General features: G+C 39.4%; 3 protein-coding genes across 5 annotated transcripts in view; 1 reads left to right on the top strand and 2 right to left on the bottom strand.

Annotated features, from left to right (window-relative positions):
- Positions 1 to 27,401, bottom strand: part of PHAX (phosphorylated adaptor for RNA export) — a 294,590-nt gene that overhangs the window by 51,304 nt on the left and 215,885 nt on the right. The gene's annotated exons all lie outside the window — the stretch shown is intronic.
- Positions 1 to 27,401, bottom strand: part of MEGF10 (multiple EGF like domains 10) — a 186,336-nt gene that overhangs the window by 12,290 nt on the left and 146,645 nt on the right. The window lies entirely within an intron of this gene.
- On the top strand, positions 8 to 22,518 carry LMNB1 (lamin B1). Of its 2 annotated transcripts, none has more exons than XM_069880182.1 (11): positions 8 to 405; positions 9,900 to 10,056; positions 10,884 to 11,009; positions 12,044 to 12,214; positions 13,649 to 13,774; positions 15,207 to 15,427; positions 16,382 to 16,607; positions 18,676 to 18,780; positions 19,376 to 19,495; positions 20,156 to 20,266; positions 21,568 to 22,518. In XM_069880182.1, exons 1-11 carry the CDS (start codon positions 56 to 58, stop codon positions 21,607 to 21,609), a joined length of 1,755 nt encoding a protein of 584 aa, XP_069736283.1. In that variant the 5' UTR covers positions 8 to 55; the 3' UTR covers positions 21,610 to 22,518. The 2 variants fall into 2 exon arrangements, with proteins under 2 accessions (XP_069736283.1, XP_069736284.1); XM_069880183.1 differs by lacking the exon at positions 8 to 405 and adding an exon at positions 4,934 to 5,009 and having other exon boundaries at positions 21,568 to 22,516.

Genomic DNA, 27,401 nt, shown 5'->3' with positions numbered 1-27,401 from the left:
CCCGTCTCCCGCTTTTCCCTCCGCTCCTCCGTGGGTCGCGCCCGCCGCCCCCGCCATGGCGGCCACGACGCCGCTGAGCGCGCGGAGCCGGGGCTCGGCCGCGGCGGCGCTGAGCCCCACGCGCATCTCCCGGCTGCAGGAGAAGGAGGAGCTGAGGCAGCTGAACGACCGCCTGGCCGTCTACATCGACAAGGTGCGGAGCCTGGAGACGGAGAACAGCGCCCTGCAGCTGCAGGTCACCGAGCGGGAGGAGGTGCGCGGCCGCGAGGTCACCGGCCTGAAGGCGATGTACGAGGCCGAGCTGGCCGACGCCCGCCAGGCGCTGGACGACACGGCGCGGGAACGGGCCAAGCTGCAGATCGAGCTGGGCAAGATCCGCGCCGAGTACGAGCAGCTGCTGGGCAGGTGAGCGGGGCCGCGGACCGTGGGGGAACAGGGGTCGGGGGTGGGTAGCCGGGCGCTCGCCGCCTTCCCGCCCGCCGGCGGCCGCCTCGGCTTTGAATGAATGAGCTGAGCGAGAGGCGGCGCCGCGCTCCGCCCCGGCGGGAATCGGCGGCCCGGCCCCCGCGGCGCGCCTGGCCCCGGCAGCGCCGCCCTGCGCCGCCGCGGCTGCAGCGGTGTCGATGGAGACCGGGAAACCCGGCCCGAGCTCGTCGGAGCGCTCCGGGGCTTGAGAGGGGATGGCTGTTCGCCGCCCCATACGGACGCGGGTGGCTCTGTCCGCTGGGCGTAAGCCGCTTCGGGATGGAACATACTGAGTGATGGTACTTGATGCTGTGGCTTTTGCAGGTGTAGGGTTTCTAAACGTTCTTTACTAAAAGTGTGAACTTCATAATACAAAAATACGCGAGCATATAATAAGTAGCGTTTACTTAAAAAACAACTATAACGACGTATCGTTTCTGTTCATTCTACTGGATTCTACCTGTAAGGAGGTTGTGGAGAGCAGGGAGCTGGTCTCTTCTCCCAGTGACAGGGAACAGGACGAGAGGGAATGGCCTCACGCTCCGCCAGGGGAGGTTTAGGCTTGACATAAGGAAAAAATTTTTCATGGAAAGGGTCATTGGGCACTGGAACAGGCTGCCCAGGGAAGTGGTTGAGTTACCTTCCCTGGAGGCGTTTAAAAGATGGGTGGATGAGGTGCTGAGGGACATGGTTTAGTGACTGGTGGGAATGGTTGGTCTCGATGATCCAGTGGGTCCTTTCCAGCCTAGTGATTCTATGATTCTATTGTATGACTCTATGATTCTATTCAGATGTTACAAGAGGTAGATTCGTGACCACATGTCCTTGAAACTTCAAACTTTGTGGCACCGTGCCAAGTGCTACAATATTGTGATGAACTGATTTGTGTGGCTAGATTTTGTTTCTTAGGCAGCTGATTTCCTTGTTCATTTAGTTGGATTCTTGTTTGTATTTGCCTTAAGTTTTATTTGTTGCTGCTGTAGTTTTCCAATAGCAAAAGCGAATCTTGGGCTTTTTTTTGACTGTTAGGCGCACTTACCACTTGAACTTCAGTCTTACGATCACAGTTTGTCAGAGGATTGATTTTGGAAAAAGAAAAGAGTGGAGTTGTTAATCTTGCTTTACTGTTGTATAACCAGTTAATTTTGATTTTTGGTTGAATGCACTTTCAGCTCTTGATTTTTCATAATGACAAAGTTGTTTCATGTGTGAACCAGCATATTACTTTCATGTGTCTGGTAACAGCTCCAATATGTCTCGGGTTCGAGTTAATTAAAAAGCAGAAACAAACCATGAACTTCTAACTAGCGAGTCTAGTTGTTCTTGTGGTTACTTCTTGGTGCCCTATGAAGGTGTTATATCAAAGAGATTATTGACACTGACAGGGAAAAGTAAGGGTGTAGTTGCAGATAATCATTGAAATTACTTGAAAGTCAAATCGTTGATTTCCATCTCTCAGTAGCTTTGTGGAGGAAGACAGACTCTGTCAGGTTCTCAGTACAGTGTTTATAGAAGATTGGGCTCAAGATACAATCTATACTAGATTCCTGTTCTGTACCAGTAATTGGGGCACTTAATGTGAACATGGAGGTAACTGCATATTCTTATATTTTCCTGTGATGCGATACTTTGTAAAAACGTGATGATTTGGAGGAAGGTGGGGAAATGCTTTTGTGTTACAGTTATGACCTCTTATGAAGAGCGAGGTCTTAAGACTCGATAGTCTGTCAATAACTGCCTCACAGGTATCTTTGTACACTGCAGAATACGGACTACAGTTCAGGTCAAGGATTCCTGAACAGGTTAGGAAAATGAACACTTGAAGCTATGTAAGGCTACTAGATTCCACATGTATTTCTATGTGGCTATTTGTTGTTATTTAGTGCCAGACCTTACTGTGACATGCAGTTTCTTAAGTTGTCTTTGAGTATTTTGAAGGTGGGTATCGTGAGGATATTGAAGCTTGTTTGTAATTCTGTTTACATCTTTAAAAAGAATGAAGGTTGTGGGGGGAGGGCTTACCTGTTTCAGAGGGCACTCTGAAGACTTATTTCTTAAAGTTGTTACATTGTATTAAAACCTAACAGAAATACTCCCAGAAGACTTTGCAAGTGTGCACAGGAGTACTGGCAGTGGTAAGCATCTCTGTTGGCAAGCTATGATGAAAATGTATGTTCTCTTTACAGAATTTTCCTTGCCCTTTCAGAAAGCTGAAATGCAGCCTGGTATAGGAACTGGGTTTGGTTTAAATATGGGTAGGGTAACTAGCGGCTTTGATCTAGCTAACAGAGAGCCTCCTGAAAAAAATGGGGAGTTTTCTGGCATGTTTGAAGCTATTTTTGTATTCTTGCAAGGTAAAATTTATCTCGCCTTTCTTTGGAAAAAGTTCGTTGTAGTTGTTGGAATGAGGTTCATCTTGTCTGCCCTTCCTCGTGAAAGGTCACGATGGATGCATGGCTGAGCCAATCTAGCAGTGCGCTGCTGCGGAAGCGTACATCCCCATCACCATCCTACCTATGGTTATGACTATTGCCTTGGTTGTTCATCTAGCTAACTTAAGTCACTAAAATGGCAGAAAGATGCTCAGTTCTGCTGGTGATCTAGCTTTCTGTTAAGAGAGAATTACCAAGGCTTGCTTATAGCAGGTGACCTGAGAGCAAGGGAGGGGAGTGGGCTGGGCTGGGACTATGGCATTTGGTAAGCTGCAAACTGTTTGCCTGGCTTGGGTGTTCTGGTGGACTCATCCTAAGAGTCAGACGAGTGGTGGCTATGTATTTGGTTCCCTTTAGAGTCAAGAGTTTAGTGGTAAGAGAAACTGTTTTGAAGATGTCCTGAATCTGTGGAGGGAACATAGATGATTCACTGCTTAGCTAGCTGAAGTTAGGCAAAATGGTTCATGATCTAGTTGACCTTCCTGTGCTACTTGAATATTTTTGCAGATGGTGGTCTTATTTCTCCAGACATACATACAATCTGCTTTCTCTAGTTAGGACAGTATTCTTCTGGAGTGATTTATCCATTTAGTTTATCCTAGTCATTGCCTTTTTAGTACTGTGCCTAATTAGTGCCCCAAACTCCAGCTTCTAGTTACTTTTAAAGTGCTGTAGGACTTTTCTTGTTCTTTTTTTAATGAGAATTATTTTTGAGGCCCAGTTACTTATTTGTTGGATTCTTGTTGGACTTTAGTCTTATCTGTATAGTGTGATTTCCTGAATTTAAGCACCAGAAACTTATTCTTTTCACTTTTTTAATTCTTCAAGAAAAACTGCATTTGTTTCTATAGTTGATATTGTTCCGTATAGTGGACTTGTTGCATACTCTACTTCTAGAGTGCCTGCCATGCAGTTGGTACTGCTGTAGCTAAATGTATATGAAGACTTCTCTTGATATTTCAAATCTTTAAGAACTAGGAAAAAAACAGTGAGGTGAAAAAAAACAACCTCCCTATTTCTGTTCTGAGAAAGATATGGGGATGTGATGTATGTGATTGTGAAAGTAAAAGGGTGCTTGTGATAGGCAGAATGGAGATAAGCCAAAGTAAATCAAGTCTGTATTGTGGAAAAAAGAAACCCACGTGCTTTTGAGTTCAGATGTATGGAACTCTTGGATAGCTCTGAGGAGTTCAAGAGACAGATCTCTTCTCTCCCATAATTTGTGGAAGACTTGGGAGAACTTAGTAATTTAACAGTATTTCCAGTTAATTTTCTCTTTTCTGATTAGGCAAGACTTCACTATATGCTTTCCCATTGGTGGAAGCTGCTGTAGAGACATCTCTCTGCTTGCTTCCTTCCTGTATGCTCGGTTGTGGTTGCCATGTTTCTGCACTCAAGGGCTGTAGAAGACCTGAGCAGTAGTCTACAATCTAAGCTCATGCTTCTAGTTAAAACTCGTCTTGGGAATGTCAAGATCCTTGCTTTTGCTTCCATAACAACACAATATCTGTGTTATGTGAATGCAAAGATCTGAATTGAGAAACTGATCTGTCTAGAAACCCAGCTGCCATTCTGTTCACCATCCTGTAGTATGGGTGCTCTTGGCCTGAGAGGGTGGTGGGATTCACAAAATTACAGTGTACCTTTGTCCCTGTTTTATAGTAGGATAAGCAGTGGCTGGCAGTCTTGAAGTTTGTGGTGAGGCAATTAGCACCAAAATCCTAGCTGTTATAGCTGTTAATTTTGGGAAGAGTACCCTGCCAGCAAGAACATCAGTAAGAGCTTTGAATCAGCCTATGGCTTGAGTTATTGTGCAAGTGTGTGGCACTCGGCAGCTGGCATCCTGAGAAACTACTCAGAAGAACCACGTTGTGTAAATGCAAGCAAAATTTTAACAGATGTTCCCGGGTTTCCTGTGATGCATGATGTTGTGTGTGGTAAAGAGCTGAAGAAACTGTTTTGAGGAAGCAGACTTGAAACTTCTTGAAGCTTATTTTCAGTACTGTAGGTGGTCTTGAAGCAAGGTGAAGATTGGTGGCTGGGGAACTGCTGAGCTTTAGTCCGATATCTACCACTGTTCTCAAGTCTACCATAGAGGGAGCACACAGAGAAGTAAGGAGCGGAGTAATTGAACTTGCTGTACAACAATTTAAGCAATAAATTGTAAGAATATAACTTGAATTACCTAAGAGGATCTTCCCTGCAGTGTTGGGTGTAACAGTGCTTTGCTGCTTTTTCTGCTGGGGGGGGAAGAAATCACAGAAAACTGACTGCCAGCTGAACAAAACATAAAGCCTTGACTATGGTTTGGGTTTTTTTCATATTTCTTTACAACTGGAGTGGAAAACCAGTTCAGTGTTTTTTGAGGAGGTTTTAGTTAATGTTGGTAATGCTTAGCTTTGTGATCTGACTTTGCATATACTGGCAAAAATGTGTATAGATGAAGGAGGACATTAAAAAAAAAAAGTTAAGAGATCTGTTGTAGGGTGGTGGCATCCTGGACGTGGTCACTTTCAAAGGAGCTTTAAATTACGCCTGAAATCTAGACTGAAATGAGCTGTCTTCCTACTTGCCTTGCATGAGGTGTCTGTTTTTTTCAGGCTCCAGAAGGCCAATTCATCTTACTAAATCTGTAGAAAATTATTTTTATCTTTTCCATGTGACTTTTCTATTTAGCAAGAAATTTGATGAGACTACAGGAAATTCTAGGTTCAGTCAACCTAAGAGTTGTGGGAAGAGGGGTCATTGTGCACGGAGTTGAAAAGGGAGCCTGCTTCTTTCAGTAGGCTGTTCAGTGACTTTGCAGTGTCACTGAACTGCAAACCAGATGGTCCAGGTAGCCTCACTGAAGCCAGTGATTGATGTCTCTGTATTTGAGAGATTTGAATTAGCTTTAAAAGAGCTAGTACAGGTAACCAGACACAGCTTTGCTATGGTACCTTATATTAATAGTTGTATGTGAGTTTATTTACTCTGCTTTACAGGTTATTGATTTTTTTAAAAGTGATGAGCAAACAAACCGGCTTAGAAATCTGTGCCTCAGCTAGACTGCATCTGATACAAGAAACTAGCTTGTTTAACGGTGAGCTGGGCAGGTGTACTGGAGCTATTAGGGTTTTTTTGTACTTCGGAGAGGGGCAATGTGTACTGGAGCTATTAGGGTTTTTTGTACTTCGGAGAGGGGCGATGTGGAATGCTTACTGCTCTCGGGTAGCTTGAGTGATTGGAGTGTATTGGGAAAAACAGATTTCATTCATACTGTTGTGGAGTGTGCTGAGCTGTTTTCAAAGTACCTGCAGCTGCAACTCACTAATTAAGAGTTGTAATAGTAGTGCTAGGTAGGAGTGAGACTGAACTATTTACACTCCATAGTGCCTGTGTGTGTTAAATGTTCTGGATTAAATTTCTGAAGTGAAAGTTTTCCCTCAAGTACAGCAAAAATGAATGAAAACTCATTCTTATTTGAGGGGATCCTAGTTCTACACTACTAAAATCAATTACAGTTCTGTGGATAAGATGATCCAATTGCCAGTTTGTGATTGGTAGAGGTGTTTGGATCAAAATAAAAATTAACTAAGTAAGGTATGTGGGGAGTTTTCCTGTTTCAGAGTCCATAATAATTCAGGGTGGATTGGAAAGGCAGCTCATTAAGGCCCTGTGTATGTGCAGCGCTCTAGTTTGAGGAGCCAGCTTGATAGGCTTAGTTTCAGCATGAAGTCTTGTGAACGAGACAACATGAAACAATTTCTCTGTGTTTTGAATAAAGATTGCTCAAGCAGTCATCAAAAAACAAAGGCCTGATGTGGACCCTTATAGTTCCCAATAGGTGGTGGAGAAATTTTTATTACAGTCTTGACATACCTTTCTTTCTCTCTTTTTCGTTCTCTGCTGTACAGCTTCATTGTGTGCTGAAGTTCCTACAGGGCTAGGTTTGGAGGGAGGGACAAGTCGGAGGCATCAGTGAGTAATGCAGAGAGCTGGAAGTAGGAGCCCACATAGCCAAACCCTAAATTCTGAGCTGTGGGCCCAACTACCCTGAACTGCTGGGTCTAAGAAGTGGTGTGTAAAATGTCGTGGAAGGACTAGATAGTGTTGAGCAGCAGAACAGCTGAATATAGAAGAGCCTGTGTGAGTGGCAGCCTCTCACAGTCAGTGCTTGAGCAAGTGTGGAGTGTGTCCTTAATCAAAAGGAGCCGGATTAGCTAGTGCAAAGCCTCTTATATAAAGCCTGCCATCGTGTGGCTGTAGTGCTAAAATATCCCAACGTGGACTTTGTTTGTACAGATGTTTTGCAAGCCTTTGTGCACACGTCTTTCTTGAACGTGATGTTAATTGCGTATGCTTGTGTGTAATCTTGGAAAAGCATCTTTCAGATTTGAGAGTTTCTCCTTTTAAAACTACCTGTTGGTTTTTACATTAGTTTCACTTTGCTGTGAAGCACTGCTATTGTTTCCTATAAACAATACAGGGATTAAGAAACTAGTGAATGTATTAATGCTTTAATGCCTTTTGAATCTTGTTTTTAAGAATACCCAATTTTCAGTCGCCCCAGCTTAGACTTGTGAATTCTGATTTTTTCACTTCTGCTGAGAAGCGTGAAAATTGAATAAGAATGTGCTAGCAGCTGTCTCATTGAACCTGAATTTGTCCATTCCTATAAAATGATAGTAGTTTGATTATGAATATCTAAGTCTTCTGTAAGGTACTGCCCTTACTAGATGAATGGGGGTATTCCAGAGAGAAAAAGAAGAATCTTCAAGGTGTTAGATATTTAGACACAGCTGCTTGTGCCATCAGAAGTTAAGCAGTCATTTTGATTCCTGAGTGTAGTTTTCCTTTCCCCTATTTTTGTTAGCAGCCTGTTGTAGCGTTATTTGTAAATAATTAACGTAGTCTGAAGAGTTTGTGTTTGTGGCATTACTTTACTTTCCTCATTAGGCTTCTTTGCGTGTACTGTTTTAGGGAGTAAATCCCTTGAAAGTTACCACTTGTGTAGATACTAAAACCAATTTGATTAGTAAATTGAAAAGGTTGTGTTTGCTTTCATAAAGAAAGATATGTAGCTCTTTACCAGTGATGTTTTAGTGGTGGCAAAGGCAATTGTATAGACAGGGTCAGGGTATCTTCCCTCAGATCTGTGGAACTTTGCCATTATATATTATTAGAAGGGTGCTGCAAAGCAGTTCACTATGCTACAGCTTTTGCTTAGGAGGGACTAGCTTATGGATGGTGAATATCAATTTTCATTGGGAATTTTGTCTGTTAATTGGAAATGGGTTGTTTGCAGGCCAGTCAGTGGATCTGCACTAGTTTCTGTGTGGCTAAAAGGCAATGAAGAGAATTTACTTGTTTCCACCCTATGGAAAGAGCTTTTTAACGGGAGAATTTAATTTCTTCCTATTAAGATTCTGGTGAAGGTAGGACATTTTTACAGTGGCTAGCTAAAGACAAAACAAGAGATGCCTTTAATAAACACATAGTTTATTAAAGAGCCTCAGCGGGCACATGCAGCTATGCAGACACTGGGCTGCAGGCAGTGCCTCCCTCTCACACCGACTCACACCACCCCTACTGACTTCACTTGTGGAAGCTGTGCTCCCCTGGGAAAACTCCTCCGCATGGTGTCAGAGCTGAGGGAGGAAGTAACTAGACTGAGGACTGTGAGAGGGAAATAGACCAGTGGAACATCGCCCTCTCACAAACTAAGCAGGTTGCCAGAGCTGGCACAGCTGTGTACCAGCCATCTACCAACTGCAAGACTGAGGGGAAAAAAAGATGGGGAATGGCAGCAAGTTCCCGCCCTGTTGTCCCCATTCAGACAACAAACCCCCCAGATTCCCTTGCAGAATGAATACGAAACAGTGCAAGTGGAATCCACTCCCACAGATGAAGAGGATGGCTCCTGTTGCCTAGATATATACCCTAGGCTGCGCCATCCTCAAATGACCATCAGAACATCCTCAGAGAAAAAGAAGAGGAGAATGATTGTCTTGGGGGATTCCCTTCTAAAGGGAACAGAGGGGCCTATCTGCAGACCCGACCCTCTCCACAGGGAGGTCTGCTGCCTGCTCGGGGCATCACTGAAGGACATCACTAGAAAACTTCCTTCCTTGGTGAAAGCCACAGATTATTACCCTTTGCTACTATTTCAAATTGGCAACATTGACACACAGCGCAGGAAGCTGAGAGCAATTAAGAGAGCCTTCAGGGCTCTGGGGAAAACAATGGAGGGCTCTGGGGAAAACAATGGAGGGCTCTGGGGAAAACAATGGAGGGCTCTGGGGCGCGAGTAGTGTTTAGCTCGATTTCAATACTAAGGAATGAAGAACAAGAGATCAAAAAGAATCAGTTGATTAATACCTGGCTCCTAACCTCATGTGGGGAGCCATCTTTGATCATGGACTGGCCCACGCACCTCCAGGCTTCCTTAGTAGGGATGGGGCACGCTTGTCTCCTAGGGGTACTAAAATCCTCTCTAAAAATCTAGCAGGGGTCATAAATAGAGCTTTAAACTAGATGTGAAGGGGGAGGGGGACAAAGCCAGGCTAGTCAGGAGTGAGCCTGGAAAAGGAACTCTGGTGCCTGAGAGATGGTGTGCTGGCAAGGACATGTCACCACAGAGTGAGTGGGGGTGAGTACATCTGGTGACGGAACCGATGAAACTGGCACTGATGGGTTAGATAATCCAAGGACCAGTCAGCTGGGAATGAACACTATTCCCTTTATGAGAGCTGAGGGATTAGCAGCCCAACTGAAGTGCATTTACACCAATGCAGTGGGCAATAAGCAGAATTGTACAGCACAAGGGAAATATTAAGGTAGTGTTACATCAGATGAGAGAGCAGAATGAGGGAGCTGATTTAAATTAAGAGTAAATTAAGCCAAGGCAAAATATTTTTGTTGGGCGTCTTTCAAGGTTCAGATTGCACCTTGTTTAATTAGTTAGCGGTCTTCTTCTGGGCATTTCTAGACTGTCTTACCACTTTCTTTGATTTATTCCAGCTATGCAAAAAAGGAGTCTGATCTTCACGGAGCCCAAGTTAAACTCAGAGAATTTGAAGCAGCCCTCAATGCTAAGGAAGCTGCAATGGCCACAGCCATCGGTGATAAGAAAAGTCTCGAGGCAGAAGTTGAGGATTTAAAAGATCAAATTGCACAGGTGAGAAGAATAAATATTTCATTGTCAAGTTCTGACAGCAAATGAGGTGGTTTTATATAAAATACATCCATAGTAAGGGCTCTCATTCTGATAAAATACAACTTCGTAGCCAAAAAATGGATGCAAACCTGTCATCCAATCACAACTAGAACAAACTGTGGTTCACTGTCAGCAGTGGAAGCAGGACTGAGAAGATGTCTTTGTCAAGTACTGTTCAGTTTATTAATAACGTGAATGTGGAATGAAGTGCTTTTAAAAAAGTGCAGACTCTGAAATTGCAAGGGATGGTACTTACGTTGAAGAAAACAGGTCAGGAGTCAAAACTGTTTTGAGGGAGAAACTGACTTCACAAATGCAAATAACTAAATACTGACAAGTAACAGTTTGATTCTCACTGTCCTTTTGATTCTGCCTGTGGTCGTCCATTTTCTGGGCATCTAATAGAACAAAGAGTGGGAAAAAGGTGGCCTTATGCTAGTTTTGTTAACCCGTTGAGACATGATTTGTAATCTTAAGCAACACCACCTCAAGAGGATGAGCTGAGGAGGACAGGAAACTGGCATTTCCGATGTAGTATAAAAAAGTTTTGTAAGGAAAATTGCTAAGTAGCATTTTAATGCTAGTTACCCCTTTGAAGTATCTAAAACTCAGTTGTGCAAGCAGTTGCAAAAGGGAGGGAAAAATATTCTAGCAACACTAATATTGAATTTAATTGTCAAGTTAAACCATAACTTCTAGGTGTCTATACTTCTAGGTATCTGAGGTAATTGCATTATGTGAGTTCTGCTACATAATCGTCATTGTGTCAATTCTTTTATTTCTTAAAGCTTGAAGCTTCTTTAGCTGCTGCCAAGGATCAGCTTGCAAATGAAACTTTACTGAAGGTGGATCTGGAAAACCGTTGTCAGAGTCTCATTGAGGACTTGGAATTCCGTAAAAATATGTACGAGGAGGTAAATGCTTTAGTCTCAAGAATTCACATTTTTAAAGGGAAGATGACAACTGGGAATCGTTCTAGAATACTAAAGATATTTAGGCTGGAAGAGGCCTCGGGTAGTCATCTGGTCTGAACTCCCACTTAAAGTGGTATTTACCTCTATTCTAGCTGCCAGATTTCCAACTTCTTTTTCTAGGAAAAATGATGTTTGCCTAGAACTCTTGTGTTTAAATAGTTGCCTATGTCATGTTATTTCATGTTAAATTCTGCCCATGGTATCGAAATGTAGATGCCTTTTCATAATAATGAGAAAGTAGGTTAATAATTTATCTCACGATCTCTTTATGAGAAATATTGTGGAGAGGGACATTCATACAGATGCTATGGACTTGTACTGGTTTTTAATTTAAGAACTTTCTAATAGGCTGTTTTTAGATAATGGGAACAGAAGTTGATGAATGTTTTTAGAGCTTTTTCATGCCATGCTCTCTATCACTTTTACTACTTTAGGCTTTCCAGAAGGAACCTTGGAGTAGTAACAGAAGTACCTAACCATACTGTCTTTTGTTCTGTGTGCACATTTCCTTGCTATTTGTATTTTCAGCTTTGTCCATATTGTCAAATCCCTTTTTCCACATACGTTGGCTGAGTGTACAAATAAATAGTGGAAAATGCTAGTTAGTGAAAGTGACTGTTTAATTTCACAGTAATTTTATTTTGTGTAAGAGTAGAAGATTCCTAAAGGAAGAGGAGATGTATTTCTAACGTCTAATTGTATTGAGCCCTAGTTGTTGAAAACGCAGTTGGCTCTTAGAAGGAAATGTGTCTTTACATGCTGATGGTATCTTAGCTCTTATTTCAATGACTGCCCTTTACAAAATAAAGTACTATGCAGGTCAGACTGAGGAAATGGCCCAGTTTCTACTGAAAGTTTCAATTTCAAATTAATTTGCAAGACTAGCTAAAATCCACATTGCTACTAGCTCAACGAATCGTCTTCTAAGACTTGTTTTGTCTCATTGACTGATTTTATTTTTCTGTTTGTCTTAGGAAATCAATGAAACAAGAAGGAAACATGAAACTCGCTTAGTTGAGGTTGATTCTGGGCGTCAGATTGAATATGAGCATAAGCTGGCCCAAGCCCTTCGTGAAATAAGAGAACAGCATGATGCACAAGTGAAGCTATACAAAGAAGAGCTTGAACAGACTTACCATGCTAAAGTGAGAGCATCTTTTCATACAGTTATCTGATGCAATTTATTTTTGTTCTTTTTAATGGAAGGATACCTTAACTACTTGGGTTTCAGAGAATTTTATTATGAAGCTTGGTTTAAAGTTACCATGCTTTTGAATGCAAATTTGTGTTTTCAGGCCTCATTTTTGGAGCAGGTTTAATCCTATAGAAGTACAGTTTTATAAGAGTAGGAAGCACCATGTGAAGGTGAACCAGATGGTAAAAAGTAATTAATACTGGGGTTACTGTGGGTTCAAGGGAAGTTCATGTGTTATTATATATCGACTGTAACATAGTCATAATGATCAATAAGGTGTCCCATATTTTGTATAAAGCATAATAGGGCTTGCTGAGAAGACAGCATCTTGAGTCCTCTTAGTCTGTGCAAAACATGTAAGTGGTATCATGCCTAGTGATTTCTGCTTTTCCCTCTTTGACAGAGGAAGCACACTCAAGCTGAAATTAGTTATGCTTCATAATTACCTTCCTCTGTTATGATTCAGCATTTGCGTCGGGTGGGATCCTCATGTCTCAACTGAACTTAGTCCTCCGAGGCAGTTAGTGTTTTTAAAAACTTAAGTGGGATGTTACAGTGGAAAGGTTCATAAAACTGAATTTATTAGCATAGTTTTCAGTCTTTACGGTCTTAACAGTGTGTAGCTGCTTGTGCTCAGGGCTACGATCTGACTTGGAAAAACTTATTTAAAATAAAATCTAACAAAAAATATTTTTTGAATTTTTTGGTGTAAAAATCTTTTGATTACAGATGCTTTCTTGTTGCATTTCTTCAGGCATGCTGTCTCTGTATTTTTGGACATTGTTATTTTTAAAGTTTTTTCAGGTTCTGTTTAATCTGCAGCTACAAGTTCAATAAGTCTGTGGTGCTGGTCGAGTACATGTGGTGGTCTTCCACAGTAATGATGATGTCAGTTTAAAAAAATAAAATATCAAGCTCAAATAATTTTGATGGAAAAGAGTGAAGCGGTAGTGACTTATGGCACTGGTACTGGAGGCACATTGCCAATTCTTATGTTGGCTGAAAACTAACTTAAGTTTACCTGTTTTTAGAGAATTGGTGATTTAAGTTTAGGTGCTTCTATTTAGGCATACTCAAAACCAGTGCCACAGTAATTAAATATATAAAGGTAAATTCTGTCCAATGTGAAAACTGAACCAAGCATTCCAACTTCAGTAATGTCTACAAGTAAAACTTTTAAATTTTTCATCATAGAAAAAATATTTAGAGGATTGTGATTTCACATTGGGCAATCCAGGACAGTAAATGAGTCACCAGTTTTAATGCTGCAAGGAAGAGATGTTTCATTGTGTCAGAGTTGCAGAGAGGAACTTTGTGGCTTAATGTCGTTTCTGTTTTATTAAAAGTTACTTTGAAACTGATGTCTAAACTTGGTCTACTGCAGCTTGAGAACGCTAGACTGTCCTCAGAGATGAGCAATTCTGCAGCCAACTCAATCAGAGAAGAACTGAATGAAAGTCGCATACGGATTGATAATTTGTCTTCCCATCTCGCCAGCCTTCAGAAAGAGGTAACAAGCTATTTGTGGCTCTTCAGTCTTGCTGATTATAGCTGTTGATTTTTATGTTAAAGGACTTCCTTTCCCTGAACTTTTATGTTCATCGTCTTGAATTTGTTTCCTGTTGTGTTCTTTTCAAATTTCTTAATGTCTCCGTCAGACAAAATTGAATTTCTTTTGTACAGTATCCTGCCACAGAGGGAGTATTTGAAAGGCGATACCGCTAACTGGTGATTGCAGCTTGATGGGACATTTTTATACAAGAGCTATGTATTAAGTTCTTGATATTCTACGCAGCTTAGCTTTGCTCTGTAGTATTTGAAGGGCCGAGCAAAGGATTCCACAAAGCAAGAGTCCAAGCTAGAGGTGGAATATGCAGTCTCTGCTTCATTGGTGTCTCTATCCTAGATATAGTTGACATCTAGAACTAGAAAAAAAGGGAGGAGGAAAAAAAAAAAGGAATGATCTTACCAGGATTAGGATGAAATATGAGACTGAGAAAATACCTCAAATACCCCTACTTGAGCATTTGTAGCAGAGGATTTTGAGCAGAAACTAATCACACTTTGTCAGATCAGAGCGCATAGATCACACACAAAGAAGCATGAGACAGCCAGTGACAATCTACATGTTCAGTACTAGCTTAGTTGAAGGAAGTAACTTCATGTGCACTGCGGTGGAAAATCTAGAGTGAAGGTGAGAAATCTTAGCAGTTGGTTCTGAAGCGGGCTTTCGTGCGTTACTAATAAACTGAAAATGCAACAAATATTGGTAATATTTGGCTCTGATTGTTTCTGTGATACATTTTTTGTGTATTATTCCTCCTGTACAGCAGAGTCTTTTAGGACCTAAATTCTCTATATTTCAAGTAAATTCCATAATTTTTCAATAACTTCTTCATGGAGCACTTACCACTATACTTACAGCGAGCCTTGAAGGCTTTGATAACAGGCAGACAGGCCTTCACTGACAGCAGCCCCTATTCCTTCAGAGGAACTTCCTCAGAATTCAGAATTGGCAGCAATAAACTGGAGCAGGAGATAGACAATCGAAAAGGCAAAGTGCAGTTACTTACTGCAAAATCTGGAGTACACTGAGCTGCGCTGCGATTCTGTGTCCTGTCCAGCACACCTTAAACAGCTTGGCTTCTGAACTCAGGTTTTCTTGACGAAGTAAATTTGGACGTGCTAACAAATCTTCAGATCTCAGAAAAAAGGAGCAGGTAGCTGTCTTCCAGTGAAATTTAATATTCTTTGAAACTTAAGGTGTTGTGTTTGTAGTACATGAGGTGGAGAACAGGAGGCTGAATAGATGTGAATTTGAATTCAGAAAGGGAGGAGGATGCTTAACCTAATATTCTGAATTCTGTCACATGAATAGCAGAGTGTGTGGAGGGTTTGGGTAAGCTGTCTTTTGCGTCACTGACATTTTCAATGCTTTCTAGTCTAGAGCATGGCAGGATAGAGTGCAAGAGCTTGAGGACAGCTTGGCCAAGGAGCGTGAAAACTGTTGCAAAATACTGTCCGAGAAGGAGAAGGAAATGGCAGAGATAAGAAATCAAATGCAAGAGCAGCTGAGTGACTATGAACAACTTCTGGATGTTAAACTGGCACTTGATATGGAAATCAATGCATACCGGAAATTGCTGGAGGGTGAAGAAGAGAGGTATGAAAGAATGTAGTAACAAGTGCTGGCATATGTGTGCTTCCCTTACTTGTCTCACTGTCCATTAAAACGTAGTTCTTACTGGGAATGAATTCATCAGGTGCTTTGCCACAGTCTCCACAACACTGTTCGTATTTTCTTCCTCTTGTCTGGCACGCTTATTTCTAAGTTGCCATGAGAATAAGTTGCTGGAGTATGAGACAGTAGCTGTCAAGGGAATAAATACTATAGTTCTCTTAACATTCAGCACTGAGGACATAATGAATTATCATTTGTGGGTCTGTTTGGTGCCATGTTTAATACTCTTTCAGAGTTAATTACAGGGTTATATATTTGATAGCAAATTTTCTTTAAGTAGAGAATAATTTTAATAAAGTAATAGCTGTTATAATTGCCTAGCCTATCAGGTAGCTGCCTTTTCCATATCTGAGGAGTTCAGCAACACTGAGAATTTTTGCCTGATAAGTCACAGCTGTGACTTTAAACTAGTTTGATACTTCACTTTTTTCTGATTCACATCCTACTGGCCCAGGCTGATTCCTCTCAGGTGTGTGGATGAAACAGCAAAAGCTCTTGTGCCACTGAGTTTGTGCATAAATTTCCTACAATGGCTTAAGTCCCTTTTATGAGGTTTTTTTTATCTTCTTGCTACATCTAGCCAGGAATGCAGTCTTCAACAAATGCATAGAGATGCCTTTATAATCTTAATGTAGCAGTCCATCAGTATTCTGTGCTTCACAAGCAATAATCAGCTGTTCATTGGCATTTTATTTAATTCTTCAAAAAGTATGTGAGGCTTCATTTTTTTCATGTAACATGCTTTGTTTACTATGCTCCTGTACTTTATTGCTGTGTAGTTTGTGGGAGGAAGAAGAGAAAAGAAGTTTATTTAAAAACTAGATTGAAAAAGTTAAATCAGATTGTGACATTCATATTCTTTTTTCTTCAATGTAGGCTGAAACTTTCTCCAAGCCCATCTTCCCGAGTGACAGTTTCACGGGCTTCATCGAGCCGTAGTGTGCGTACAACCAGGGGGAAGAGGAAGAGAATCGATGTGGAGGAGTCTGAAGCTAGCAGTAGCGTTAGCATTTCCCACTCAGCTTCTGCTACTGGAAATGTCTCTATTGAGGAGATAGATGTTGATGGAAAATTCATCCGCTTGAAGAACACCTCTGATCAGGTTTGAAAATGCATGCTTATCATGACTTTACCACGGTCTAGTTTGAGTTAGAAAGCATCGTCTGCATCCTTTCAGCCCTCAGGCTTCATGTTGGCGCTGGAGCTAAAGCACACTGTATGACAGATGGCAGGAGCAAACTAGTGTGTCACAAAATAAGCTTTCATAGAGTGTTCTGGATTGATTATGAGTTCTTCCAAATGGCTTTTAATGCTTTTCATAGTAACTGTTTTATTGCTAGGTTGCCTACCCACTGAAGTGTTACCTCACTCTTCAAAGTTTTGTCTTGCAAGTAATCTGTAAAGTTTTTCAGATAACATGGTTGCTGATAGGGCATAGTGCAAGTAGACATTAGACTACTTTTGAAGACTTTAAGAACTTTCTCTACCTTAGAGTCCCGAAAGAAATACATACTGATTGAAATAAATAAATATAATTGGCCTGTGTCCCTTGTACTTTCATATAGCTGCTCTAAATCACAGGTTTTCACTCTTCCTTGGCTGCCTTTGCAGATTTTATGAGCTCTTAGTTCCCATGCCAAAGGCACCTTTATCATGGCTACTCAAATAATTTCACTCTGTGAATAGGTTGGAATTTGTTCTGAGGGAAACACGCATACTTGTTATCAAAGGGCACTTCATTTGAGTAATAATCAAAAGTTTTCCTTATGCTGCCCTTGCAGTAGTGCTAACTGTTTACATTCAATAGACTTCCTGCCCTTTCCTCTCTTCTCCCTGAATTCTTGCCTTCTCCTGTACTGTCTGTGTTTCAGTGACACGTTGGTTTTGTCTAATATCATTAGATCCTTTACCTTCACTAAAAGGCAGCTAATCTTGATGCTTTATATTATAAAGACTGATCCCGTTCCAAGTGTCTCAGTCCCCACTAATCAATGAAGAGAGGGACAGACTCCTCCAGATGGTGATACATGCGTACCTTGGTTACCTGCCTAGGGTGTTGGCAGGGAGTGCCAACTTCATTTACTGAATGGAAGAAACCTTGATAACTGTCTTGGTTTAGACAGCTAAGTTTTCAGATGACCAAGTTCAGACAAATCAAGACTACTTCTAGTGAGTCAGGACCTGACATTCTTTTCCTTTCTGAGTTTTTCAAACTTATGGGATTTCACCCAAGCGCTTTGCATACCATGTGGGTTTCCTTTTCCTTTTATTTAATTTAACTACTCATTCAGTTTTTCCATGGAAGGACCATCAGTTCTGTTAACAGTAGCCGTGAGTGGTTTGCGGTTATCACTTTGCCAAGGATCTAGAGTTGAGCAGCTCTCTATATGTAATGTAATAAGCTGCACTTGTGTGATTTTTGCAAGTATTTGACAGTTCATACATATATGTAAATAAATAGAAAATAAAAAAATTCTCTTTAAGTATGTCTATTTAGTTGCAATGTCTAACTGAGTATCAGCACCCATAACAATAAATTAGACTTTAAATTATCTTAATTGTCTGTTTTCAGACTCCAATGCAACTGTTTAATGTTTAGAAACTGTCTGTTGGTGAGGGAATTTAAAAAAGGTCGACTCTTGTTTTGAAATAATCATTCTGTAATGATAACTTGTATACGTTACATTGCCTAGTGCTTTTCAAGTAGTTGATGGACAAAAAATAATTGCAAATTAAAAATAATGGAGGTCTTGCGATGGAGTGTGTAGTCAGAAGTGTGCATATGTAGAGATGCATTTTAAGAAGACCAACAGGGGTATTTTGTTTTCTGAGAAGCCTGCTTGTCATTCTGTGGTTCAAAAATGGATTACATGTTTTTTAAGGGGATTATAGTATTTATGTAGTTTACTGGACCCAGCTAAACCAAAACTGATGAAAAATACAAACATTAGATAATATAACATCAGAACTGAAAAGCAGGATTTGTTAAGCCTTAACTTGAATTAAGAGGTAAGACAAACTTAACTAAAAATTCTAATTGCATAGTGGAGATCAAATGATAATAAATGTTTTCACTGAAAACTATTTCTGTCATGGCCTTCTGTGGAAAATACCTCACACATGTAACAGAAAATGAGTGCTGATGGAATTTTTTTTTTTTTCCGTATTAGGATCAACCAATGGGAGGTTGGGAGATGATCCGAAAAATAGGAGACACTTCTGCCAGTTACAGATATACCTCAAGATATATACTAAAAGCAGGCCAAACTGTTACAGTAAGTTGTCAAGCTTCGACTGTTCAGTTGAAATGGGCTTTAGGCCAACTTGTGTGTGTTAGATATACAGTTTTTAGTTTTGTCCTTTCTATATGCGTCTTCAGAAAATAATCACTTATTTTTGTATTGGGCATTAGTTGCATCAGTTGCTGGGAAGAAGTTGGGCACAGCCACTTTTTTCAGAAACTGACTTTAGGTGGATAAGTTCATTGGGCACTGGAACAGGCTGCTCAGGGAGGTGGTTGAGTCACCTTCCCTGGAGGTGTTTAAAGGAATGGGTGCTGAGGGACATGGTTTAGTGTTTGATAGGAATGGTTGGACACGATAATCTGGTGGGTCTCTTCCAACCTGATGATTCTATGATTCTATGAAGTAATGTTGACCATAAACAGGTGTTTTTACATATTCAAAAGTCTCCACATTTAAAAGCGCAGGGCTATTTTATTGTAAGAAAACTTGGAAGCAGATAGGCAGAGACTAGTATTTTTGTAACTGAAAGAGATTCACCAGTTTCACTTAAATGGAAGACATTAATTCAATAAATAACATGGAAATGTCTAAGACTGACTAACACTCGTGTGACTTCTTTTAACAGATCTGGGCTGCAAATGCCGGAGTGACTGCTAGCCCTCCCACTGACCTCATCTGGAAGAACCAGAATTCTTGGGGCACTGGTGAAGATGTGAAAGTTGTACTGAAAAATTCTCAGGGAGAGGTACAGTACCTCAGATGTGTTTGAACTTGTCTTTCTGTGATGCCATCCCCTATAAAGATTCAGGTAGAACCATTATTGGTACTTTACACATGAACGCGCAAGAGTGTTCAGTAAAGCTTTCTCCTTTTGCTTTTGCAAAAGGAATGCGATCTATTGAAGCATGTGAAAATTTTTCCCTATATTGAGTATAAGTAGTTGAAGAATGACTGGTTCAGACACTACCCTTACTCTAGAAATTGGACAGCCCTTTAGAATGCACTTTGAAGAGAAAAGGTTTTATCAAACTTCAGTGATTTGTCTCTTTAATTTTCCTTAAAACTGTGTTTATGGGATGTGGGGAATGGTCGCTTTAAGGAACAAGGCATTAGTTTTGGCAAGATGGGAGTTAAAACTTCGGGTGGGACAGTTGCTGTGATATTTTGCAATTGAAAGGAAAAATATAAAGCAAATTTTGGTAGAATTTGAGTGTCTTTTCAGACCTTTAAATCATTAAGACATTTAAAACTAAGGTGTTGTAAATGCTGTTTTATACACAGCAGTACATAATTATATAGGCAGAATCAGTACAGGTAGCTTTCTTAACACCTGGACCTGTTTCTCAATCTAAGTAGTGTAGCATTGGATCTTAAGAGGGCTCAAGTCTTAAAACTCTTGTTGCAGGAGGTTGCTCAAAGAAGCACTGTCTTTAAAACAACTATATTTGAAGGAGAAGAGGAGGAAGTAGAGGAAGAAGCAGCTGACGCTGCGGAAGAAGAGCTTTACCACCAGCAGGTATGTTGTTTTAGGTTAACAAGGTTATTTAGTTGGAAAAATTTATACATGCCATGAATTTTTGGAAAAAGGATATTTGTTTGTATGTGAATGTTCTTTTATTCTTTGTTTAATCAGTAATTTAATGAAAGCATGAAGTTGTATACAAAAACTAGTATAAAAAATTGTCATGTATTCTCTTGATGGAGAGAAGTAGATTTTTCTTAAAACAAGGTTATAAAGTTTAAGATTTGGGGATTGTCTTGTTTTTTGGTTTTTTTTTTTCTTAAACCGTTCTTGATAAATTTCTCCCAGGCTAATTGTTCGTGATAAAGTTTGGCTTAAGTAGGTATACCTAAATTTACCTTAAGTTTTCAGAACTTAAATCTGTCATTTCCTCTATTGGAGGAAATGAGTGATTTGAAGACACTATCAGAGAAAACATCTCTTGCATGCAATTTTGAATGCAGTGGAATGGTGTAAATTTGCACTGACAACGTAATATGTTTTGAAATATAAGGGAAAATGTTGAGATGTGACGTATTTGATTGTTCATGTTCTGAGTTTTATGGGTTATCTATTACCTCACTGTTTTTTCTTAAAAGAAAAAAATAACAAACTCAAACATTGCATTACAGGAACTTAAGTTTGCCACTTTGTCTAAAATTTTGGTGTATTTCAGTTAGTATACAACTTAAATTCAGTTAGAAAAGATAATATAGAACAGTTATGAGGTGTGCATATGTAAACAGACAAAAAACGGAGAGAGTCGGCTGTGTTGGAAGTTGTACTTTTTGCAATCATGGTTTTTGGCCTAAAACTGAATCATAACTTTGTGGTATTTAATACAGTTAGGCATTTATTGCAGTTTTGCAAAAGTACTGAAGTGCATGCAGCTGCTCTTGTGGTTTCTGAGATTGTATAGTTCAGGTAAAGCATGTCTTAGTAGCTTAGCCTACAAAAATCTTATAGAAAGATTAGGTTTCATTACATAAAAACTTTCAACATACTTGTACGTGCTCCCTGCAGTGTTCACCACCTTTCTAACCCCAATGATGCTTTTTCACTTGAGATTCAAATATGATATATTGAAGTTTTGTTTTCCTGGTGCCTATCCTCCACTGCTTCCCTTAGAAAAGGAAATCTAGCATTCTTATACTTACAGGGAACAACAGGTTGTACAGCTTTGTATGCCAACGCTTGCTTAGACCATGCCAGGCTAACAATTTCATGTATGAAAAATGTACAGTGTATAATTTTGAGTTGCTAAAACTTTTACTGCTGGGTTTTTTTTCAAAAATTACTCTTTCTATTCATAACAGGCAGGTCCAAGGACATCGAACAGAAGCTGTGTGATCATGTAAACTTCCAGTCAGGCAGGCTCATCTAATCATGGTAATCCTTGCGTACAGAACAGAGCCTTCTCAGAAGCACAACATATTTTTATATTTTCCGTATGTGAATTTTTAAACTGCCAGTCTGATGGCCTTAATTTCCTTTGCCATTGAAAGTGAAGCTTTTTATAAGAAGCATCTGACATTCTTGCAGGATGTGAATTGTTGACTCTGAAAAATGTACTGTTTGGAAAAGTATGTCCGTGTCTCAAATTTATATGCCAGGTTTTTTATTGAAACTTTGCTGGAATAGAAATATTCCACTGTTTTGGGGATCGATTTTCTTAGATTGCACCACTCTAGACTAGCCAGTTGCTGTTGACCTCTTCATTTTTAGGTGCTGTTGGGTATGGGGAAGGCATTTTCGATACTATATGAACACTTTTGTACTGGAGACTTTTTTTTTTTTTCCTTCCTACAGCGCAATCAAGGCTATAAAACTTTTTTTTTTATAGAAAGGAACAGCTTTGTTTTCTAAAAAAGAAAAATAAAAAAAAATTAACAGAAGTAAGTGAAAACAAAAACACACACACAAAAAAAACCCATAGCCCAACTGATCATATAAGCACTCAGAGGATGAAGGATGCAGTAAAATTCCTTATTGGTACTCTTTTCTTATTTAGATTTCTTATCCTGGAGGAAGACTCATGTTACTCATGTTAGTTGTGTTGTTAAGGTAGTGTAACCAGCTTAAATTTTCTTATGTGATTTTTAACAAATAGGAGTTGTTTGAATTGTTGCTTGTTTACAATTTGTAGGAACAAAACCAAGTCTTTTAAGGGTCTAGTCTACATTTGTATTGAAACAATTGTAATTTTGTCAATGTGGAAAGTTTTCCTGTCCTTTCTGCATTAATCTAATGTATGAAAAAGCTTTGAATAAAATCTCTTCTAAGATGTAAATACAGTTCTTGGAATTTTTCTTCCTGGAATAGAGCTAGAAGTTGAATGAATGTTGAATACATGGAACTGTTAGGCTTTAAAGCTGGCAAAACCTCTGCGTAAATGGAAAGGTGGCAATTGACTTGTAAAAATTTTTTTCTAAGTAATGGGTAATGTATGTTCATGTTGGAAAAATTAGTTCTTCAGAGCTTTATTCAGACTCATGCATAACTGTATGTTAATTCTTACTGGACTGGCTTTTACTAATCATACAAGGCTGAGCAGTTTAAACATGGCACAACAACATTAATAGAAGTTTAGAAATACTGTAAATAGTTATCTTCATCTTAGTCTGGTAGATTTTTTTTTTTTAAATGCATAGCCAGAATTTGATTGGAAATTGATTTGAGCTTTTTACTAGCATTAGTCTCAAGATAAATTTAAGTCTTGTTAACATGTCTTTCGTCTTGAAGTTCCATTTTCTGGTGAACTACCTGATGTCATTTCAACTTTGTGACAGGAGGAAGTGAAGGGGCAGATGGCCAAGGGTTATGCAGTTGCATGAGGATTATGGGGACTGTTTCTTTTGACAGTGATGCTGTCTTAAACAACTGCATTAAACCACAGTATTTGGTACCTAATTCTTAATTTATAGTAGGCACCTGCCCCTATAATCGAGCATTCTTGGTTATGGCTTTTGTAGAGCCTGGTTTTTGTCACCAGGATGATGGACAGTGCTGTAATTCTCCTAGCTGAATGTACAGCTAGGAGCTGCTACTTGAAACTCATTTAATCTATAAAGAGAGCTTTTACATGAGTCTTGCAAATATTCTGGTAAGTCAGCACTCTGGTGAGGGATGACGATTGGAGAAATGCTGATTTTTAGGAAAATTATTTTGCTGTTACAAGTATTAATGAAGACTAGCATTAAGACTGTTGGGGAAACATGAATGATGCTTGTGGGGAGCATGTGTACACACAGGTGTGTTCACTCTGACCACCAGGTGGAGCTGAAGTGCCGTGTCTACATATATTTTTTAACATCTCTAAGCATGGCAACTCCTCTGCTTCCTTGGGCAGCCTGTTCCAATCCTTGACCACTCTTGCTGTAAAGAAATTTTTTCTAATATACAAGCTAAACCTCTCCTGGCACAACTTGAGGCCATACTGGCTGGGCCTCATCCATTGTCTCGCACTCAAGTCTAAAAATGTGTTTTGATTACTGCAGGGTAGGGTGGACTTTTCATTACTGTACTGAAAAGCACCAGCCTCAAGCTTGTGGAAGGGTATGTACTGTGCCGCTGTATGAAGCAGATGCAAATTTTTATGGCAATACTAATTTTTTTTTCTTCTCTGCTACACAATGTCTGAGAGTTCTTGTTGCTATTTAGCCTGGAATTGCATTCAAAATAAACCACCTTCACTGTTGTGGTTATTACCCCAAACTGTACCACTCTTGGTGAGAGAAGGCATGCTTATCAGTTTGGTAAGGGTATTTGACCACTGCAATATGAACTAGTTTGCTATGTGCCATATTACATGAAATATCCTCATGTTTTCTGGAGGTTGTTAGTCAGGTAATCGGCCAGAAAAGAAGCAAAACAATATCCTAGTTAGCTCTTCAGGCATGTGATTACAGTTTTGGTAGGACTTTTTGTTACTGTTGTTACAGTAAAATATAATTACTTTTTAGTCCTTTCTGGTTGGCAGCAGGTACAGATTATTATGTGATACTGATCTGTTACACAGTTGACAAAAGATACAAATGGTATCATCCTGGCAGGTGAAAACTTCAGTGACTTACTGGTTGCAACTACACAAGCACTTCACCAGAAATGCATCTGCTGAACACTCATTCCTTTGCTGCCCAGCATAAGAATCTGTTTAGGAAACAGGTGGTTTGACTTGTAGGGCACTAGTATTGTACAATGAACACTTTTGATGCAATTCCTGTCAGCTGATCTTGTTTCTATAGGTTTGATTTTGGGGTCTGTTCCCAGCAAAAGCAGTAAACCTATAAACTGCATTATTTGTAGTGGACAGGTTTATGTATTCAATTGTATCCCTGTGGTACAAATTTATTTTACATAGTGTAGTCAATTGCAGCTGTGTGCTTATGCCTCTGACTTTGTCCCTGCTGCATATACCTATGTCATATTTGCCCAAGCAGACAGCAAAATATAAAGAAGGAAATGCATAATATGAATACCTTTTCTGTTCAATAGATGCTAATTATTAATTTGTCTGCTCCTGTAAAAGAAGCAATTTTAAATGCTGGTCTTAAGTTTCCATGGATAAGTTTAATTGTCTTAATATTGTTTCATTTTTATAACAATTTGAGGCTTTCCTGGAGTAAAAAGTGTTTTATGGGAAACCCCATATTGTGAAATGATGCCTCATCTATTCATACTGCACTGTAAGCACGGTACTTCTGGTAGGAAAAAAAAAAGACTGCTGCTTTTGCAGAAATGCCTCAATGGTAATTAACTATTAAGTATTTTTATCAAGTGAAAAAAAAGGAAGTAGTTGATGGGAAATAAAAGCTTTTAAAGCTCTTGTCCCAGATAGGACAGCTAGTACTTAATGGTGATTTTTATAAAGGGAATGGAGGCTATGTATGATGCATGTGAATGCTTATTTAGCCTTTCCTGGTATATGGCTGTTAACCTCAAGGAAACACTGGGGCACTTAATTATTTATAATATTCAGCTAGATCCATGGCAGGATTATAGCAGAAGTTAGCTATTTTATTTCAGGTTTTACTTAGTGTGCATTTATTGCTCAAAGTCCTTTGTTCTCCTCTGCAATCCTTTTATGGATTTACATAAAAACATTACTTTTTTTTTTTTCTTTCTTCAGTGTTAATTACAGAAACATCAGTTATATTTAGTGGCATCAATAAAGTCACATTTCATCTTCAGTTGACTGTTCAAATGGTTTTTCTTAGAATTATCAATTAATTCTTGGATGTAAATTTTCATAGCTGGTTTGACTTAAATTTTGTGAACAGAAAAGATTATCAGGAAGCAAGTCTGACATTCTTCGTAATTTAGGTCATGGGATGGTTTTGTTGTTTTTAGTGGAATGCTTTTAGATGGAATGTCAACATTAGTTTCTATTTTAACAGGTTTTATCAAGAAAGTATTTTGTATGGTTATGATAGAGCTGAAGAAAAATCACAATTGGGCCTATAAACTTCTAGCTTAAAAAGGAGGAAAAAAATGTTTTGTAGCATTGCTTCAGTGAGGTGTAAGAGGCTATCAGTAAAAAATTTAAGAACTGGAAGCAACCACAAGTACTAACAAACTCAGCAGCTGTTGAAAGATGTAACCTGATTTTTGAAAAAGCTTCCTTATGTGGAAATCCATGTGGAAATTAAATTCAAAATGTGGATTAATAGCAATGAATTAGTATGCAGTATGGTGTCATTATCAGTTACATTACGTTCTATGTAGGCTTGCTGGTTTTATGGGATTGCTAGGTATTTATAAAGCTACAGGCCTCTGTCGTACATTTTGCATTGTCTAATAGTTTTTAAGGATACTTCTGAATACCCCAAACCAGTATTTGGCAGTAAATAAGCAATACTCAATTCTACTCACAAGGAAAATGCTTGTGTTTTAACCAGCTGTGTGTTAAATGGAGCTTGATCTCAAACAGTAACAGATGAAGAGCTTAATTATAAACAACTGTCTTTTTTAAACTTGCCTTCATGTGGAAGGAGGGGCTTTTTTAGAGCATAAGAGTTTCTCACAGTAGCTTTTCATCTCTCTTTCTGATGACATCCATTGCATCAAAGGCCAGTTGGATATATTGGCCCTAATTCCTTTTATGTACTGAGTTGATACATTGCATTCTGTGACTTCCTACTGTGAGCCCGATGCAAAGCTGGTTTTGATAAATGTAAATGACAGCTTGAAATCTCAGTCTGGTAGAACTAATATATTCAAGTAAAAAAAAACCCCAAACAACTCAAAACCAAAAAACCTGAACTATGTTATTTATACCTGAAGTATCGCATTTATGCTGTGACTTCCTTACAGTTGAACAGAAGGCTACAGTCTTCTGAGTCTCCAATTACATTCTTCTGTATCAGTTTCTTCTACCACTGAATGTGCTTTCCCTCCTTCTTCCTAAAAGTTTTATACTGCTACTTCCTTTGTTTTATTCTCCTCATTGCGAGAGGAAATGAGGAGTCACATAGCTTCCAGCTGTGGAATCTTGTACCTTCTCAGCATTGTCATTTTGTCAAATGTCACTGTTTAACCTTACATTAATTTTGTCTTGTTGTTTTATGTAATGTGATAGTCTTTTCCCTGTGAGACTAGTCTATGTAGAAGTAGTAAAGCTTTCTCACTTTGCATTGCACTCATCGTTAATGCTGAATTGTAGAGGACTTTATGGGTTTAACTATACTCTTTGGATGACAATCTTCATTATCAACAAGCAAGATGTGAAAAGAAGAAACAAAACTGTATTATGTCTGCAGCTTCTTAGAGTTTTTTTAATGGCTTAAGTTCCTGCTGCTTTTATCACTTGCAGCTCAAGATACTGATTTGAATATTGTTTCTTCTATATAACTTACATGCAAAAGGAATGTAAATGGCAGGGTCAGCTGCATGAGAATTATGGAAAAAAAAAGGACACCTCCCCCATCTTTTCATTAGTTAACTTATTTTTACTTAACTGGGACCTCTATGAGGACAGCATAACAAAGATGTTGTACTGCCAGGAACTAGCTGTAGTAGCTGCCATAGCTACTGCTGCAGTTAATTTTGCCTTTCACATCTGTGCAGACAAAAATGAGTATTTGTTGTAATGATCCAGTTTTAAAAACGTTAGTTGAATATTGACTTGTGGCAACAACTGCCTGAACTAGTG

This window comes from Phaenicophaeus curvirostris, chromosome Z (assembly GCF_032191515.1).
Source record: "Phaenicophaeus curvirostris isolate KB17595 chromosome Z, BPBGC_Pcur_1.0, whole genome shotgun sequence".
In the NCBI taxonomy this organism is placed as follows: domain Eukaryota; kingdom Metazoa; phylum Chordata; class Aves; order Cuculiformes; family Cuculidae; genus Phaenicophaeus; species Phaenicophaeus curvirostris.
Note: the sequence above shows the minus strand (reverse complement) of the source record. Positions and strands in the feature narration are given on the sequence as shown.

Coding starts and splice junctions, on each gene's coding strand:
- LMNB1 (XM_069880182.1), top strand. CDS start 56: ATGGCGGCCACGACGCCGCTGAGCGCGCGGAGCCGGGGCTCGGCCGCG. Junction 406..9,899: donor TACGAGCAGCTGCTGGGCAG/GTGAGCGGGGCC, acceptor GATTTATTCCAG/CTATGCAAAAAAGGAGTCTG. Junction 19,496..20,155: donor TGAAAAATTCTCAGGGAGAG/GTACAGTACCTC, acceptor CTCTTGTTGCAG/GAGGTTGCTCAAAGAAGCAC.